This window comes from Nyctereutes procyonoides, unplaced genomic scaffold (genome assembly GCF_905146905.1).
Source record: "Nyctereutes procyonoides isolate TBG_1078 unplaced genomic scaffold, NYPRO_anot_genome, whole genome shotgun sequence".
Taxonomy (NCBI): domain Eukaryota; kingdom Metazoa; phylum Chordata; class Mammalia; order Carnivora; family Canidae; genus Nyctereutes; species Nyctereutes procyonoides.
Genome location: NW_026575049.1, coordinates 36,149,850 through 36,165,869, shown reverse-complemented (window position 1 = coordinate 36,165,869; position 16,020 = coordinate 36,149,850). Strand labels below are relative to the sequence as shown.

General features: G+C 41.2%; 2 protein-coding genes and 1 pseudogene across 8 annotated transcripts in view; 1 reads left to right on the top strand and 2 right to left on the bottom strand.

The window, feature by feature from the left end:
* Positions 1-321: 321 nt before the first annotated feature.
* LOC129511462 (E3 SUMO-protein ligase RanBP2) overlaps positions 322-16,020 on the top strand; it is a 91,317-nt gene continuing 75,618 nt past the window's right edge. For 2 of the 7 annotated variants that reach the window (XM_055328176.1, XM_055328178.1), the window contains exon 1: positions 325-523. In XM_055328176.1, coding sequence (XP_055184151.1) covers positions 452-523 — 72 coding nt within the window. In that variant the 5' untranslated portion in view covers positions 325-451. Of the gene's footprint in view, positions 524-16,020 lie in introns of all 7 variants that reach the window. The other 5 variants (XM_055328180.1, XM_055328175.1, XM_055328174.1 and 2 more) reach the window with 4 other exon arrangements.
* LOC129511464 (HIG1 domain family member 2A-like) lies at positions 5,912-6,350 on the bottom strand. The gene has a single exon (XM_055328181.1). It carries the CDS (start codon positions 6,348-6,350, stop codon positions 6,030-6,032), a length of 321 nt encoding a protein of 106 aa, XP_055184156.1. The 3' UTR covers positions 5,912-6,029.
* Positions 8,631-9,182, bottom strand: LOC129511463 (60S ribosomal protein L21-like; annotated as a pseudogene).

Below are 16,020 nucleotides of genomic sequence, written 5' to 3'. Positions count from 1 at the left end.
TGGGACTCGATCCCGGGTCTCCAGGATCACGCCCCTGGCTGCAGGCGGCGCTAAACCGCTGCGCCACCGGGGCTGCCCTACGTTATTAAAATTAAGAAGAAACGGCGCCAACTTCTGAGGAGCCATCCGGGAACACACCGCCCCGCCGACGGCCTTACGTTCAGCAGCGCTCAGGCTTCCCGCCGCCGCTCCCGCAGCCGGAACGCCACCCGCGCCCCGCAGGACCGCGCCGAGCCTCGGGCGGGGTTGGCGGGAGCGCTGTGAGCCGCGCTGAGCGACGCCGACGTCGGCGGGCGCACAGTGCTGACGCAACACGCACGCTGGCCGGGCCGCTCTTCGGCCGGCGACGGCGCTGCGTCACGGGCTTTCAGGCGCTTCGCTCCTGGAGACGGCGACCGCGGTGGGCCTCGGCTCTGGCCTCCCGCGCCCTGGGAGTCCGGTCGTTGGCGCGATGCGGCGCAGCAAGGCCGACGTGGAGCGGTACATCGCCTCGGTGCAGGGTTCCGTCCCGTCGCCCCGAGAGGTGAGTGGGTCCTGGAGAGCCGGGCGGCCCCCGCCCTGCCCCGGCCCCGCGCAGCGCCGGCGTCATGGCTCCCGGCGGCCGCCGCTCCCTGGCGCGCTGAGGCGCCGGCCGGCTCCCGCGTTCCGGTGGGCGGCGTGGCGCTCGCGAGCTCGGGGGTGGAGGGGGGGCGCGGCGGGCTGCCGTTGGCGCCGGCTCTTCCCCTTCCTCCTGGCCTGCTCCTGACGCTCCTCGCTCGGGGGCCCATCCCGCCCGGGGCTCCTGGGCTGCGGCCGCGCGGCCTCCTCCTGGGCAGGGGGGCCGGCCATCGGCGGCGGCGGGGCTGTGGTGGTTTGCCCGCAGTAGCCGCTGCGGCAGGAGGCCCTGCCTGGCCTTGGAGGGCGGCGGAACCCCGCGGGGCTGACGCAGCTTGGGGTCCGCGCTGGCCCCTCCCGGCGGAGCGCGCACACGACGCCGGGGGACGTGGGGGCCCCACTCTGAGCATCTGTCACCGCGCGCCCGTGGGGACTCTGCCCCCGCTCTTCACACTCCGCTCCCCCTGCCAGCACTCCTCGCACGCTTCTTTTATTTGCCCTTAGTTTTCACAAACGCAGCCTTGGGAATTCTGAATTTCTTACAGGCTTAACATTTTTAACCTTTTGACAACACGTTCAGCGTATTTTTTCCTCTGAAGATAATGTATCATATGTTGTGGGTTCATTAGTGATTGGATGTGGAGGGTGAGGAACAAGGCTAATGGGTGAGTGGTGTGCCCTGGATCTTGAGTTAGTTTGCTGGGAGTTGAATCCCAGCACTGCCCCCTATAAGCTCTGCGATCAGAGGCGAGTGAGTTGGGTAATGGTATTGGTAGGAGTGCCCAGGATGGCGGGTGTTAGACATTTAGGGCAGTGCCTGGAGCGTGGTACGCACTAAACACTGATGTCAGAACAGTCCTTGGGGGTCTCTTATGAGAAGGGCCTATGAGAATAAAGATAGGTGAGGAAATTAAACTGAGAGATGGATGTGATTGTAATAGCTGCATTTTTTAAAAAAAGATTTTATTTATTTATTCCTGAGAGACACACACAGAGAGAGGCAGAGACACAGGCAGAGGGAGAAGCAGGCTCCACGCAGGAGCCCGACGTGGGACTCGATCCCGTGTCTCCAGGATCACGCCCTGGGCCGAAGGCGGCACTAAACCGCTGAGCCACCCGGGCTGCCCTAATAGCTGCATAATTGTATCTCTAACCATACATTAGGCATATGTCTCTGTAGGATTTCGGTAGTGGGTCTGATTTAGTTTCATTTATTTATTTATTTATTTATTTATTTATTTATTTATTTATTTATTTATTTATTTTTATTTTTTTGATTTAGTTTCTTTTATAACAGAGTTGGTTATAACCTGTTCCACCAGAAGAGAGGAGTAGGTACCTACATAGAGATGGCTATTTATTTTATTTTATTTTATTTTATTTTATTTTATTTTATTTTATTTTATTTTATTTTATTTTATTTTATTTTATTTGAGATGGTAATTTTAAACAGCTGGCTTTAAACACAAACGTGGTGCCAGAGTCTAAAACAACTTAATTAAGGTTTTTGGACCGCTGAATTAATAAACCTTTTTTTAAAAAAGCATATTTAGAGCTTTTATGAGATTTTTAGTGGCTCCCAAAAGATTAAGATCTTATGTCTGAGGACAGAATTTAGAATGTTCTTTGAACTACCTAGCTTTTTCCATCAAATAAAGAGGGGTGGAGTAAAAAATTTAAGGACTGATTATTATGGCTACCCTTGTTTTACATTTAAAGAGTATTATTTAATCAGATGTTTTTCTTCAAACCTGAGAAATCATTTACTGTAGAACTTGGGGACTTCATTAGCAAGTGAGTAACTTTGTAACAGGTGATGATATTCTATAATCTTAGGTCTAAGTGAAAGGACAAAACAGTACTTTGTATAACTTGGAATCCGGCAGATGGTGGAGGAAGCAGAGTGACTGTTAAGAGTAGAAAGATTAGTATTTACTTGGCTCCCAGCTTGGTAGATATTCACAGTGTTGAACTGGGGATGCTTTCTGGGATGTCCCAAGTTCTGGAATGCTGTGATGGGTCCACAGACTTACCTTCCCAGGCTTCCATTATGCTATCATTTGTCTCTTTTGTTTTGTTATTTTCTATTCAAGCCTGCTTCTGCCATTATTGAAGATATTACTTGTGTTCTTTAATTTTTCTTTCCCAAGTTGGCTTCTATTTAGTTTTCCTAGATTTCTGTTGAGTTGGCTTCCCAGTCCATAATACCCCTCTTACCTACTGATCAGAGGCAACTTGGCAGCTCTTGGTTGATTGTTCTACCATTTACATCTATACTATAGACTTCTGAATAGCATAATATATATTTTTATTTCTCTGTTTCCTTTTCCACATTTTAGACACTTCCTATGGGCTTTTCACTCTGTCCCCCAGATATCTGCCCACATATCATTTCCCTCTCTTTTTTATTTTTATTTTTCTTATTTTTATTTTTTTTTATAGATCTTTTCCCTCTCATTCTTCAAGGTCTGTTGTGATTTTTAGTTAAATGAATAGTTTGTTCATGTAATTATGATAAGGTACATATTTATGCATTTGAGCCACCTTTTTTGTGTAGTTTTATTCTTTGGAGTTAATAGTTGCTTTATTTTTTTGGTTTAGTTATCTGTGATGTATTACTAATTCTTTACCCAACCTCAGTTTAATTCTCAAGTGTGATCAAAGAAGTCACATAGTCCACCAATTTCAGCTTAAAATTTTTTAAAAAGTCTTTGTTCTGGAGCGTTCTTGTCTTACTCCCGCAGTCTGGGCTGGCTTCTTCTCTTTGCTAACAGTTCTAGCTCTGGGACTTGGCTTTATCATCATCTTGAGAATTACCTTTACTTCTTCCCTGTTTTAGACCTTGGTTTCTTGTAACTCAGTGTACTCTTGTTTCCTTTGTTTTGGTGTAGCACAATCTCCAGTTTGTTTAAGAAGGAATGGATGGAATTTTTTTTTAACATGATGTGCCTGAAAAAGTCTTCACCTAAAGTTTATAGTTGGTTATCAGATTCTAGGTTTGAAATAATTTTTCCTCAATTTTGAAAGTATCGCTTCATTTTCTGATCATTTTTTTAAAAAAAGATTTTATACACACAGAGGTAGAGACATAGAGGGAGAAGCAGGCTCCATGCAAGGAGCCCGATGTGGGACTCGATCCCAGGACTCTGGGATCACACCCTGAGCCAAAGACAGATGCTCAACTGCTGAGCCACCCAGGCGTCCCCATTTTCTGATCATTTGTATTGTTAGAAATCTGATGTGATTCTTGTTATTGATAGCTTGTAGGTTTTCTGGAAATTTCCCTTCAAAAACTCATTTCTTTCAGTTCTGGGACCTTGTGTTACTCCTTTGAGCATTTCTTCCCCATCCCTACCGCACACACACACCCTCCCCCCGCCCCCCCTTCAAAACACCTGGAAGCGGATTCTGGTTTGATCCTCCGTATCTTTCTCTCTTGCTTGTGTCTTCTTTTTGTTCTATTTTTAACCTTCTCTTCCAGGGGAAGGTGATTGGGGAACTCACCACTCAGTATCTAGACTTTGCTTATCTGTGTCTATGACCTCTGCCCTCATCCCTTATCAGGACTCTGTAAGTTTGGAGCTCATTGGTTTATACAGAGAAAATATCCATTTGCTTATATTTTTTGCAGGGGGTGTTGGGGACTTGGGGAGATGGGGAGATAGTGAGTCAATTGGCTGTGCAAGATGAGGGTTAATGTGGCATCTCTCCAGATCTGAATGTTCCTATTTTCAGCCCCACATCAGTTTTGATAGGAGTTTAAATGAATTTAAGTATTTGTTTACAATGGCATAAAGTGTCACGGAAAAAAGCAGTGACTGAATCATGGACTGACTGAATTATGAATAACATTGGCTCCTTTCCTTTCTACCTGTGTATCCTTAAACAAGGCATTTAACCCCCTCAGACTTAAGTTCTTTTATAAAATGAGCAGAATGGAGACAAGACTGTTAAATTTTCCAATTTTGTGCTTCTATATATTATTCTTTAATAATTGCTGTTCAGCTATCTTAATATAATCTTTAATGAGATATTTGGAAGCAAAATAGGCTGTGGAGTTGGTTTTTCTATTATGTGTTAACATTGTAACTTGGAATAATAAATCAAATAAAATAAATAAATAAATAAATAAATAAATAAATAAATAAATAAATAAATAAATAAATAAAAATTTAAAGAGTTTATTTATCCATGAGAGACACAGAGAGAGAGGCAGAGATACAGGCAGAGGGAGAAGCAGGCTCCATACACGGAACCCGACGTGGGACTCAATTCTGGGTCTCCAGGATCATGCCCTGGGCTGAAGGCAGCGCTAAACCACTGAGCCACCCGGGCTGCCCAGGAATTTATTTTTTAAAAGGAGGAAGAAAACTGTTCATTTTAATGCCATCTTGCCTGTTGTGCATTATTATTGTCAGAAACTACTTCATATCTCTTAAATTTATGAATTTGGGGAAGAGGAGGGAGGCTCTGTACCTCAATTCTGCTGTATTCCTTCTTTGCTTTCTAAAAGTATTTATGATTACAGTTCTAGTCCCCCTGTTTTTCTCAGGTGTTTGTTAGTCCTGAATGAAGATTGATTGCTTATAGTTCTTTTATAGTTATTAAAAATATTTTATTTATTTATTAGAGAGTCTGAAGCGGACTCCATATGAGTTGTAGAGTGTGATGCGGGACTTGATCCCACAACCATAAGATCATGACCTGAGCTGAAATCAGGAGTTGGAAGCTTAACTGACTATAGTTAACCCCTATAGTTCTTTACTTTTAAAATATATCCTGTAAAGGGATGCCTGGGTGGCTCAGCAGTTGAGCATCTGCTGTCAGCTCAGGGTTGATTAAAGAGTCCCAGGATCGAGTCCCAGATTGGGCTCCCTGCATGGAGCCTGCTTCTCCCTCTGCCTCTCTCTCTGTGTGTCTGCCTTTCTCTCTCTCTCTCATGAATAAATAAATAAAATCTTAAAAAAAATAAATAAAAATGACTAAACTCTTAAAAAAACAATATATCCTTTAAGGATGTATACTGAATACTGTCATACTAAGGTCACTTGGAATAATTTTCTGATAATTCAGTAATTTCAGATCACAATTTCAAAATCACAATTTTGACATGAGAGTGTATTTTATACAGCTTAATTGAGATACAGTTCACATGCCATATAGTTCACCCATTGAGTATGTTACACAGTTGATTTTAGTTTATTAAGTAGGAAGTGAAGAAAGTAGGGGCACAATTATAGTATGCAACACCCAAATTCAACCGAATCTGAGATTCCTGGAAAAACCTGTCAGTTACAGAATTGGCCACTTCCTCCCCCGCTGAAACAGGGGCTTGTCAGGGGAGACCGGGGAATAAGTCAGGTGGCCGGACCGGTGGTTGCTCTTGGGGCTGGGAGTGATCTCTGCATGACTTTCAAGGCCAGGTGGTCTCGGACTCAGGATCGAGACTTAATCGCAGATGCAGCCAGACTCAGCAAGATGGCTGCGACCGTGAAGCCCTGGGCAGCGATCCGGGTGTGCATCATAAGCTGCGAGCGGTGGCTCTGACCCCGGTGGAAGCAGTAGAGGCTGTAGGTTAGGGCGGCCGCCGTGCCCAGGCAGCCTATAGGTACCATTGGGTTCTCGCGGGTCTTCCGAAGGAATTTTTCCTTGAAGCTTTCTGGAGTGCTACAGATACTGGGGCTAAAGCCCTCAATGACTGGAGGCTGTGATGGTTCAAAGGGTGCCCCCGGAGTCACAGGGCCAGGAGCCGCCATGTCCCGGGCAACAGCTTTGGGAGAAATCCACAGTCGATGTTTTAAATTGTAAAATACATGTAACAATTTGCCATTTTAATGCTTTAAACATTTTTTAAAAATTTTAATTCCATTATTGTTAGCACAGTGTTATATTAGTTGCAGGTGTACAATACAGTGATTATACACTGCTCATCATGATAACTATATGTCTTTAATCCCCATCACCAAAAAAAAAAAAAAAAATCCCCATCACCTATTTCAGCTATCCCCTCTCCCACTTCCCCTCTGGTAACCATCAGTTTGTTCTTCGTAGTTAAGTCTGTCTCTCTTTTTTTCCATTGCTCATTTGTTTTGTTTCCTAAATTCCACATGAGTGAAATCATATGGTATATTTGTCTCTGACTTATTTCACTACACATTATATATTTTTTTCTTTTTTTTTTTTTTTTAGATTTTATTTACTTAATTCATGAGAGACACAGAGCGAGAGAGGCAGAGACACAGGCAGAGGGAGAAGCAGGCTCCACGCAAGGAGCCCAATGAGGGACTCTATCCCCAGTCTCCAGGATCACATCCTGGGCTGAAGGCGGTGCTAAAACGCTGAGCCACCTGGGCTGCCCTACACATTATATTCTTTAGCTCCATCCATGTTGTTGCAAATGGCAAGATTTCATTCTTTTTTATGGCTTAGTAATACTCCATCTTATAAGTATATGCCGCACCTTTATCTATTTAACTATCAATAGACACTTGGGCAGCTTCCATAATTTACCTTTTGTAAATAATGCGGCAATAAATATAGGGATGTGGGTGTCCCCTTGAATTAGTGTTTTTGTTTTTTTTCCTTTAACTTTTTTTTTTTTTTTTTTTTAGGTTTTATTCATTCCATAGAGTATGCAGATGTGTGCACAAGTGTGGGGGGGAGGGACAGAGGGAGAGAGAGAAGTAGGCTCCCTGGGGAGTGGGAAGCCCAATGCAGAGCCCAATCCCAGGACCCTGGGATGATATCTTGAGCTGAAGGCTAATGGTTAACTGACTGAGCACCCAGGCACCCTTCTGTCTTTTTAAAAATTGTATTATTTTTTGGGGGGGGTGTCATATGAAGGTTTTCTGTATTTTGGATATGTCATTTGCAAATCTCTTCTATTCAGTAGGTTACCTTTTAGTTTTTTGATTGTTTCCTTCACTGCAGAAGCTTTTTATATTGTTGTAGTCCCAGTAGTTTATTTTTGCTTTTATTTCTCTTTTCTCAGGAGATCCGTCTAGGAAAAGGTTGCTATGGCCAGTGTCAGAGAAATTACTTCCTGTGTTCTCTTCTAGGATTTTTTATGGTTTCGGATTTCACATTTAGTTTCTTGATCCATTTTGAATTTATTTTTATGTATCATGTAAGGAAGTCGTCCAGTTTCCTTCTTTTGCATGTAGCTATTTGGGTTTCCCAGCACCATTTGTTGAAGAGACCATCTTTTCCCCCCTGCATATTCTTTCCTTCTTCATTGGAGATTAACTATATTTGGGTTTTCTATTCCCTTCTGTTGATCTGTGTGTCTTTGTCCTAGTACTTTTTTATTTTTTTAAAAAAATTCATTTATTTATTCATGAGAGACACAGAGAGAGAGAGAAAGGCAGAGACATAGGCAGAGGGAGAAGCAGGCTCCATGCAGGGAGCCCGATGTGGGACTCGATCCCGGGATTCCAGGATCACGCCCTGGGCCAAAAGCAGGCGCACTAAACCATTGAGCCACCCAGGCGTCCTTAGTACTAAGCTTTTGATTACTACACTGTAATATAATTTGAAGTCTGGAGTTGTTTATGCCTTTAGTTTTTTTCTAGTCTTTTCCAAGATTGTTTTGGCTATTCAAGGTCTTTTGTGGATGCATACAAATTTTAGGATTGTTTGTTCTGGCCTTTGTGAAAGATGCTGTTGGTATCTTGATAGAGATTGCATTAAATGTGTAGGTAGCTTTGGGTGGTGTTAACATTTTAACAATATTTGTTCTTCCAGTCTGTGAGCTGTCTTTTTTTTCCTGTTGTCTGTAATTTCTTTCATCATTGTTTTAATTTTCATCTCTTAAGTTTATCCCTAGATATTTTTGGTGCAGTTGGAAATGGGATTGTTTTCTTAATTTTTATTTTTGCTGTTTCATATATATTAGTTTATAGAAATGCAATAGATTTCTCTGCATATTGATTTTGTTTTCTTGACTTTAGTGAATTCATTTATCTATCTGTTCCAGTATTTATTTATTTATTTATTTATTTATTTATTTATTTATTTATTTATTTTTATTATTTTTTTTACAATCCTGAGGTCTTTTATTTTCTTTACAGTTATCATGCCATGAATTCATAGGGAATGGGTTCCAGCAGTTCAGGCTCCTTTCCATTGGTTCTCACAAAGTGTGCTCTGGGTGGGGCAGGCTGGCACTTCAGTTGGACCCAAGTACCTTTCTCTTTGGCTTTCTTCTTTTTCTGATCATTTTCCTTCACATGCTTCAGGAAGCTATCTCGCTCCTTGAGTGTTTCATATGCGAAATGAGGACATTAATTCTCTTGGCAAGAATCTTGCCCTTAACTTGTTTGTTTACAACAGTGCCAACAGCATGCTGAGTAATATTGTAGACCCTTACAGTTTTGCCATGGTAACATTTGTGGGGCATTCCTTTTTGAACAGTGCCCATTCCCTTGATGTCCACAATATCACCTTTCTTATAGATTCGCATGTATGTGGCCAAAGGAACAACTCCATGTTTTCTAAAAGGCCTAGAGAACATATAGCGGGTACCTCTCCTCTTTCCCTTTGTGTTGGTCATTTTGGCGAATTACTGGAAGATGGCGGTTCCGGCCGAAAGGAAGCTATTTTTTTATTTTTTACAATTTTATTTATTTATTCATGAGAAACAGAGGGGTAGAGACATGGGCGGAAGGAGAAGCAGGCTCCCTGTGGGGAGCCCCATGTAGGACTCGATTCTGGGACTGTGGGATCATGACCTGAGCCAAAGGCATTCAACTGCTGAGCCACCCAGACATCCCTCAGTTCTAGTAGCTTTTTAGTGGAGTCTGTAATACATGGTATCACATCATCTTCTGATAGTGAAAGTTTACTTCTTTACCAATTTGGATGCCTTTCATTTCTTTTTGTTGTCTTATTTCTGTAATTAAGATTTCCAGGACTGCGTTGAATAACAGTGGTTAGAATGGACATCCTTGTCTTGTTCCTGACCTTAGGGGAAAAGTGCTTAATTTCCCCCCATTGATAATGATGTTGACTGGGGGTTTTTCAGGTAAGGCCTTTATAATGTTGAGATATGTTCTCTTTTAAACCTCTTTGTTGAGGGTTTTTATCATGAATAGGTATTGTACTTTGTCAAATGCTTTATCTGTATCTATTGAAATGATTGTATGGTTTTATCCTTTCTTATTGATGTGGTCTATCACATTGATTTTTAAGTATTGAGCCACTCTTGCATCCTAGTAATCCAACTTGATTGTGGTGAATGATTTTTTTTTAATGTGTTGGATTCAGTTTGCTAGTATTTTGTTGAAGATTTTTGCATGTATGTTCGTCAGAGACAGTGACCTGTAGTTCTCTCTTTTTTTTTTCCTAAAGATTTTATTTATTTATTCATAAGAGCCACAGAGAGTGAGAGAGAAGCAGAGACACAGGCAGATGGATAAGCAGGCTCCATGCAGGAAGCCCAATGTGGGACTCGATCCTGGGACTCCAGGATTATGCCCTGGGCTGAAAGCAGGCGCTAAACCACTGAACTAACTACCCAGGGATCCCCAGTAGTTTTCTTCCTTCAGTGGTGTCTTTATCTACTTTAACTATCAGGGTAATGCTGGCTTCTTAGAATGAATTTGAATTTGGAAGTTTATTTTCTTCTTCTACTTCTTGCAATAGTTGGAGAAGAATAGGTATTAGTTCTTCTTTGAATGTTTGGTAGAATTCTCCTGTGAAGCCATCTGGTCATGTACTTTTGTTTGTTGGGAGTTTTTTTTATTACTGATTCAGTTTCATTGCTGGTAATTAATCTGTTTATATTTTCTATTTCTTCCTGCTTCAGTTTAGGTAGGTTATATGTTTCTAGGAGTTTATCCATTTCTTTTCTCTTTTCTCTTTTCTTTTCTTTTCTTTCTTTTCTTTTCTTTTCTTTTCTTTTCTTTTCTTTTCTTTTCTTTTCTTTTCTTTAAGATTTTATTTATTTATTCATGACAGACACAGAGAGGCAGAGACACAGGCAGAGAGAGAAGCAGGCTCCATGCAGGAAACCTGATGTAGGACTTGATTCCGGGACTCCAGGATCACGCCCTAGGCCAAAGGCAGGTGCTCAACCACTGAGCCACCCAGGCATCCCCTATCCATTTCTTTTAGATGTCCATTTTGTTGGCAGGCAATTTTTCACAATATTGTTAAAATTGTTTATATTTCTGTGGTGGTGTTTGTTGTTTCTCCTCTTTCACTTGTGATTTTGTTTGAGTCCTCCCCCCCCTTTTTTTAAATGAGTTTTTTGGTAGACAGCAGTTTTTTTTTTTTTTTTTTAAGATTTTATTTATTCATGAGAGAGACACAGAAGCAGAGGCAGAGAGAGAAGCAGGCTCCATGCAGGGAGCCCGATGTGGGACTTGATCTTGGGACTGTGGGATCACACCCTGAGGCAAAGGCAGACGCTCAACCACTGAGCCCCCCCCCCCCCCAGGCGCCTAGTTTTGATAATTTAAAAGAATCACATCTTGGTTTCATTGATCTGTTCTATTGTGGTTTTTTTTGTTTTTTAGTTTCTTTAACTTTTCTGTTCTAATCTTCATTATTTTCTTTTGCTTGTTTTGGGCCTTATTTTCCTAGGTCCTTTAGATATAAGGTTACATTGCAGATTTTCTTGTTTCTTGAGGTACACCTGTATTTCTATAAACTTCCCTCTTAGAACCACTTTTGCTACATCCTCAAGATTTTTGGATTTTTTTTTTTAAGATTTTATTTATTTATGAGAGGTGCAGAGGGAGAAGCAGGCTCCATGCAGGGAGCCTGACGTGGGACTTGATCCCAGGACTCCAGGATCCATGCCCTGGGCTGAAGGCAAGCACCAAACCTCTGAGCCACCCAGGGATCCCAGATGTTCTGTTTTAATGTTCATTTGTTTCCATGTACTTTTTGTTTTCTTCTTTGATTTCTTGGTTGATTTATTCATTGTTTTGTAGTACTTGTTATTCACCTTCCGTGTATTTGTGTTTTTTTCAGATTTTTTCTTGGAGTTGACTTTTTGTAATCATGTTGTGGTCAGAAAAGATGCATGGTATAACTTTGATCTTTTTGAATTTGATGAGATTTGTGGCCTAGTATGTGATCTGTTCTGGAGAATGTTCCATGTGCACTTGGAAAGAATGTGTATTCTGCTGTTTTAGGATGGAATGTTCTGAATATATTTGCTGAACCTATGTGTTCCACTGTGTCATTCAAAGCCACTGTTTCCTTGTTGATTTTCTGTTTGGATTATTTGTCCATCAATTTAAGTGGAGTGTTAAAGTCCCTACTATTACTATATTACTATTGATTAGTTCCTTTATGTTTGTTATTAACTGTTTTGTGTATTTGAGTGATCCTATATTGAGTGCATACTTACCTAAAACTGTTATATCTTCTGGTTGGATTGTGTCCTTTACCATTATATAATGTCCTTTTTTGGTCATTGCTTTAAGTCTTTGCTTTAAAGTTTGTTTTGTGGGCAGCCCCAGTGGCTCAGTAGTTTAGCGCCACCTTCAGCCCAGGGCATGATCCTGGAGACCTGGGATCGAGTCCCACATTGGGCTCCCTGCATGGAGCCTGCTTCTCCCTCTGCCTGTGTCTCTGCCTCTGTCTCTCTCTTGCTCTGTCTCTCTCATGAATAAATAAAATAAAATCTTAAAAAGAAAAAAAATAAAGTCTCTTTTGTCTAATGTAGTTATTGCCACTCCAGCTTTCTTTTGAAGCCATTTGCATGACAAATGTTTCTTTTTCCCCTCACTTTGAATCTGCAGTGTCTTTAGGTCTGAAATGAGTCTCTTGTAGGTGGTATATAGATGGTTCTCGGTGTTTTTAATTTAGTCTATCACCCTCTGTCTTTTGATTAGAGTAGTTAGTCCATTTACATTCAAAGTAATTATTGATAGGTATTTATTGCCATTTTGTTACATGTTTTGTTGTTTTTCTTGTAGATTTGCTCTGATCCTTTCTTGATGTCTTTCATTATTTGCTGGCTTTAGTGATATATTTTGGTTTATTTTTATTCTTTGAATATCTCTTACTGGTTTTTGATTTATGGTTACCATTAGTTATATAACATCATCTGCATTTATCACTCTGTGTGAAGGTAATGTTTATGTTTGAATCCATTCTTCTCCTTCCACATGCCCCCCATGTTTTAAGTATACAGTGTCATTTGTTAACATCCTTTTATTTTGTGAGTTCCTTGCCTGATTTTTACAGGTATTCTTATTTTTAAGTATAAAAAACTACTTTTGTGATACCTTCTTTTCATACTTACAGTCTTTTCTTTCCACTCAAATAGTTCCCTTGAATTAATTTCTTGTAGGGCTGGTTAGGTGGTCATGAACTCCTTTAGTTTTTGTCTCAGAAACTCTTTATCTCTATTCTGAATGATAGTCTAGCTGGATACAGTGCTCCTGCCTGCAGATTTTTCCCTTTCAGCATTTTGAATGTATCATGCCACTCTTTCCTGTCCTGTAATGTTTGTCCTGAAAAAAATCTATTGATTGCTTTATGGAGTTTCCCTTGTATGTAATTATCTTCTTTTTCTTGATACTTTAAAGTTTTTCTTTGTTATGACTTCTTGCCATTTTAATTACTATGTGTCTTGGTGTAGATATTATTGGGTTGGTTTTGTTGGGGGATTTCTGTGCTTCCTCAATTGGGGTATCTTTCCTTCCCCAGATTAGGGAAGTTTTCAGCTCTTATTTCTTCAAACAAATTTACTGCCTTTTCTCTCTGTTCTTCTGGGATCCCTATAATGTGAATGTTGTTATGCTTGGTGGAGTAACTGAGTTTCCTAAGTTTATTCTCAATTTGCAGAAGTTTTTTCTTTTCACTTGCTCAGCTTGATTGCTTCTTCCAGCGTGCTATTTATTCCATCAAGTGTGTTTTTAATTTCACATATCTTTTATTCCTGATTGCTCTTGTGTGTGTGTATGTGTCCTTTTGTTAAGAGTCTTTTTGATGTCTTTTACTCTTTTTTTCAAGTCCAGGGAGTATCCATATGAATATTACTTTAAATTCTCTATTAGGCATATTATATACTTTTGGCTTAGGTTTCTTTCTTTTCTTTTCTTTTTTTATTTTTGGCTTAGGTTTCTTGATGTGATTTTTTTTTTTTTTTGTCCTGTTCTTTCATTGGGGCATATTTCTCTCCTTATTTTGTTTAGCTCTTTGTGTCTGTTTCTTTGTGTTAGGAAAGTCAGCTACGTCTCCCACTCTTGAAGGTAATGGCCTTAGAGGAGGAGGATGTAATGCCTGCACCACAAGGTCCTGAGAAACAGGACCTTGGCACCTCAGGGAGTGTCTCCTTTGCATGTTGGATGTACTCTGCTGTTGTGTTTTGGCAACTTTTTTTTTTTTTTTTCAATCATTTACAGAGGTTTTTTTTTTTGCCTGTTGTGGGCAGTGTTTGTTCCCTGCTGGGGTGGGTGTGTTTTAGCAAAGTGCATGTTGGTCTGTTTATGAAATGAGATCTGCTGCCATGACTCCTGAACTGAGCAAAATGCAGGGGTTGGGGAATGTGGTGTGGGGAGGTTTTGCGCTGATATTCTGGGGCAGGTACCTACAGGGCTGAGACTCAGGGAAGTGTAATTGGAAAGGATAAGTCCCCCCCGGGGGAGGAGGGGGGTGGGGAATGGTTGACGTAAGCAAGTTAAGGAGTGAATATAATATCACTCTATTTTCTGTAGGTGATCGTGTGTTTATGCTGGGATCGTTGGAGGGAAATAGTCCCTGCCAGCTCCTTTTTTGTTCCTGGAGGGAATTCTCTGTTATCCCTGCCTCTCTGGGACACACTCTAAGTTGAGTTAAGAACTCTTCCCCGTGTATGCCCCAGATGTTTTTCAAACTGCTGCTTCTATGTATATCTCTTGTGCTTTGTTTATGCCTTCTGGGGTCTCAGAGCCAGATCTCCCTGATTTTTAAATTCCTCGGCCCCTCTTGATTTCAAAGCTAAGTATTACGGGGATTCCTATTCTGGGTGGCGGGGGGAGGTCCCTGGTGTGATAATCTGTTTCTTGTCCTTCACTGTGCTAATGGCTCTCTCCTAACTGGATAGCCATAGTCTGTTTTGCTTCCAAACCAGGTCTCTGCCTTTCTTACCTTTTTGCCTGTGGCCTCTTCTCAACCTTTAGTTTTGGACTTCTGCCGGTCTCTGGATCATTTTCTGTGATATTTACGGTAGTGTACATGTTCCTGTGGGATGAGGTGAGTTTAGGGTCCTCCTCCTACTCTGCCATCTACCCTGCCTTCATGAACCACTTTTAAGTATACAATTCAGTAGTATTAGTTACATAAATAGTGTTCAACTACCACCACTATCTATGTTCAGAAACTTTTGGTCACCCCATGTAGAAACTTTGTAAAGAAACTTTGTAATTATTAAGTAGTAACTCCTCAGGTTTCCCTTTCTCCTAGTCTCTGGTTACGCTTAATCTACTTTCCTTCTCTATGAATTTGCCTGTATTTGATATTTCATATAAGTGGGAACATACATTTGTCCTTGTATCTGGGTTATTTAGAGTGTTTTAAGGATTCACCCATGTTGTAGCATGTATCAGCCTCATTTTTTTTATGGTTGAATAATAATACGTTGTATATATGTCATATTACTTTTTCATCTGTTAAAGGACACTTGGGTTTGTTTCTACTTTTCTGCTTTTGTGAGCATGCTGCTGTGGACATGGGTGTAAGAATATCTATTTGTGACTTTGTTTTCAGTTCTTTTGGGTATATATCCAGGAGTAGAATTGCTCGTCATACTCTTTTTAAAAAAGCTTTTGAGGAACCCCAAACTATTTTTCATAGTGGCTGGTACCCACCAGCAGTGTAAAGAGGGATCCAGTTTCTCCACATTCTTACCAAAAACTTATTTTCTTTCTTTCTTTTTTTTTAAAATATTTATTTATGCATGAGAGTGCGAGTAAGGCAGAGACACAGGCAGAGGGAGAAACAGGCTCCTTGCAGGGAGCCTGACGTGGGATTTTTTTTTTTATCATTATTTATTTATGATAGAGAGAGAGAGAGAGAGAGAGAGAGAGAGAGAGAGAGAGAGAGAGAGAGGCAGAGACACAGGCAGAGGGAGAAGCAGCGGGAGCCCGACGTGGGACTCGATCCCGGGTCTCCAGGATCGCGCCCTGGGCCAAAGGCAGGCGCCAAACCTCTGCGCCACCCAGGGATCCCCTGACGTGGGATTTGATCCCGGGTCTCCAGGATCACACCTTGGGTTGAAGGTGGTGCTAAACCACCGAGCCACCCAGGATTCCCCACTTATTTATTTTCTTTCTTTCTTTCTTTCTTCCTTCCTTCCTTCCTTCCTTCCTTCCTTCCTTCCTTCCTTCCTTCCTTTTTATTATTTTTTTATTTTTTATTTTTTTAAAATATTTTATTTACTTATTCATAGACACACAGAGAGAGAGAGAGAGAGGCAGAGATACAGGC

Coding starts and splice junctions, on each gene's coding strand:
- LOC129511464 (XM_055328181.1), bottom strand. CDS start 6,350: ATGGCGGCTCCTGGCCCTGTGACTCCGGGGGCACCCTTTGAACCATCA.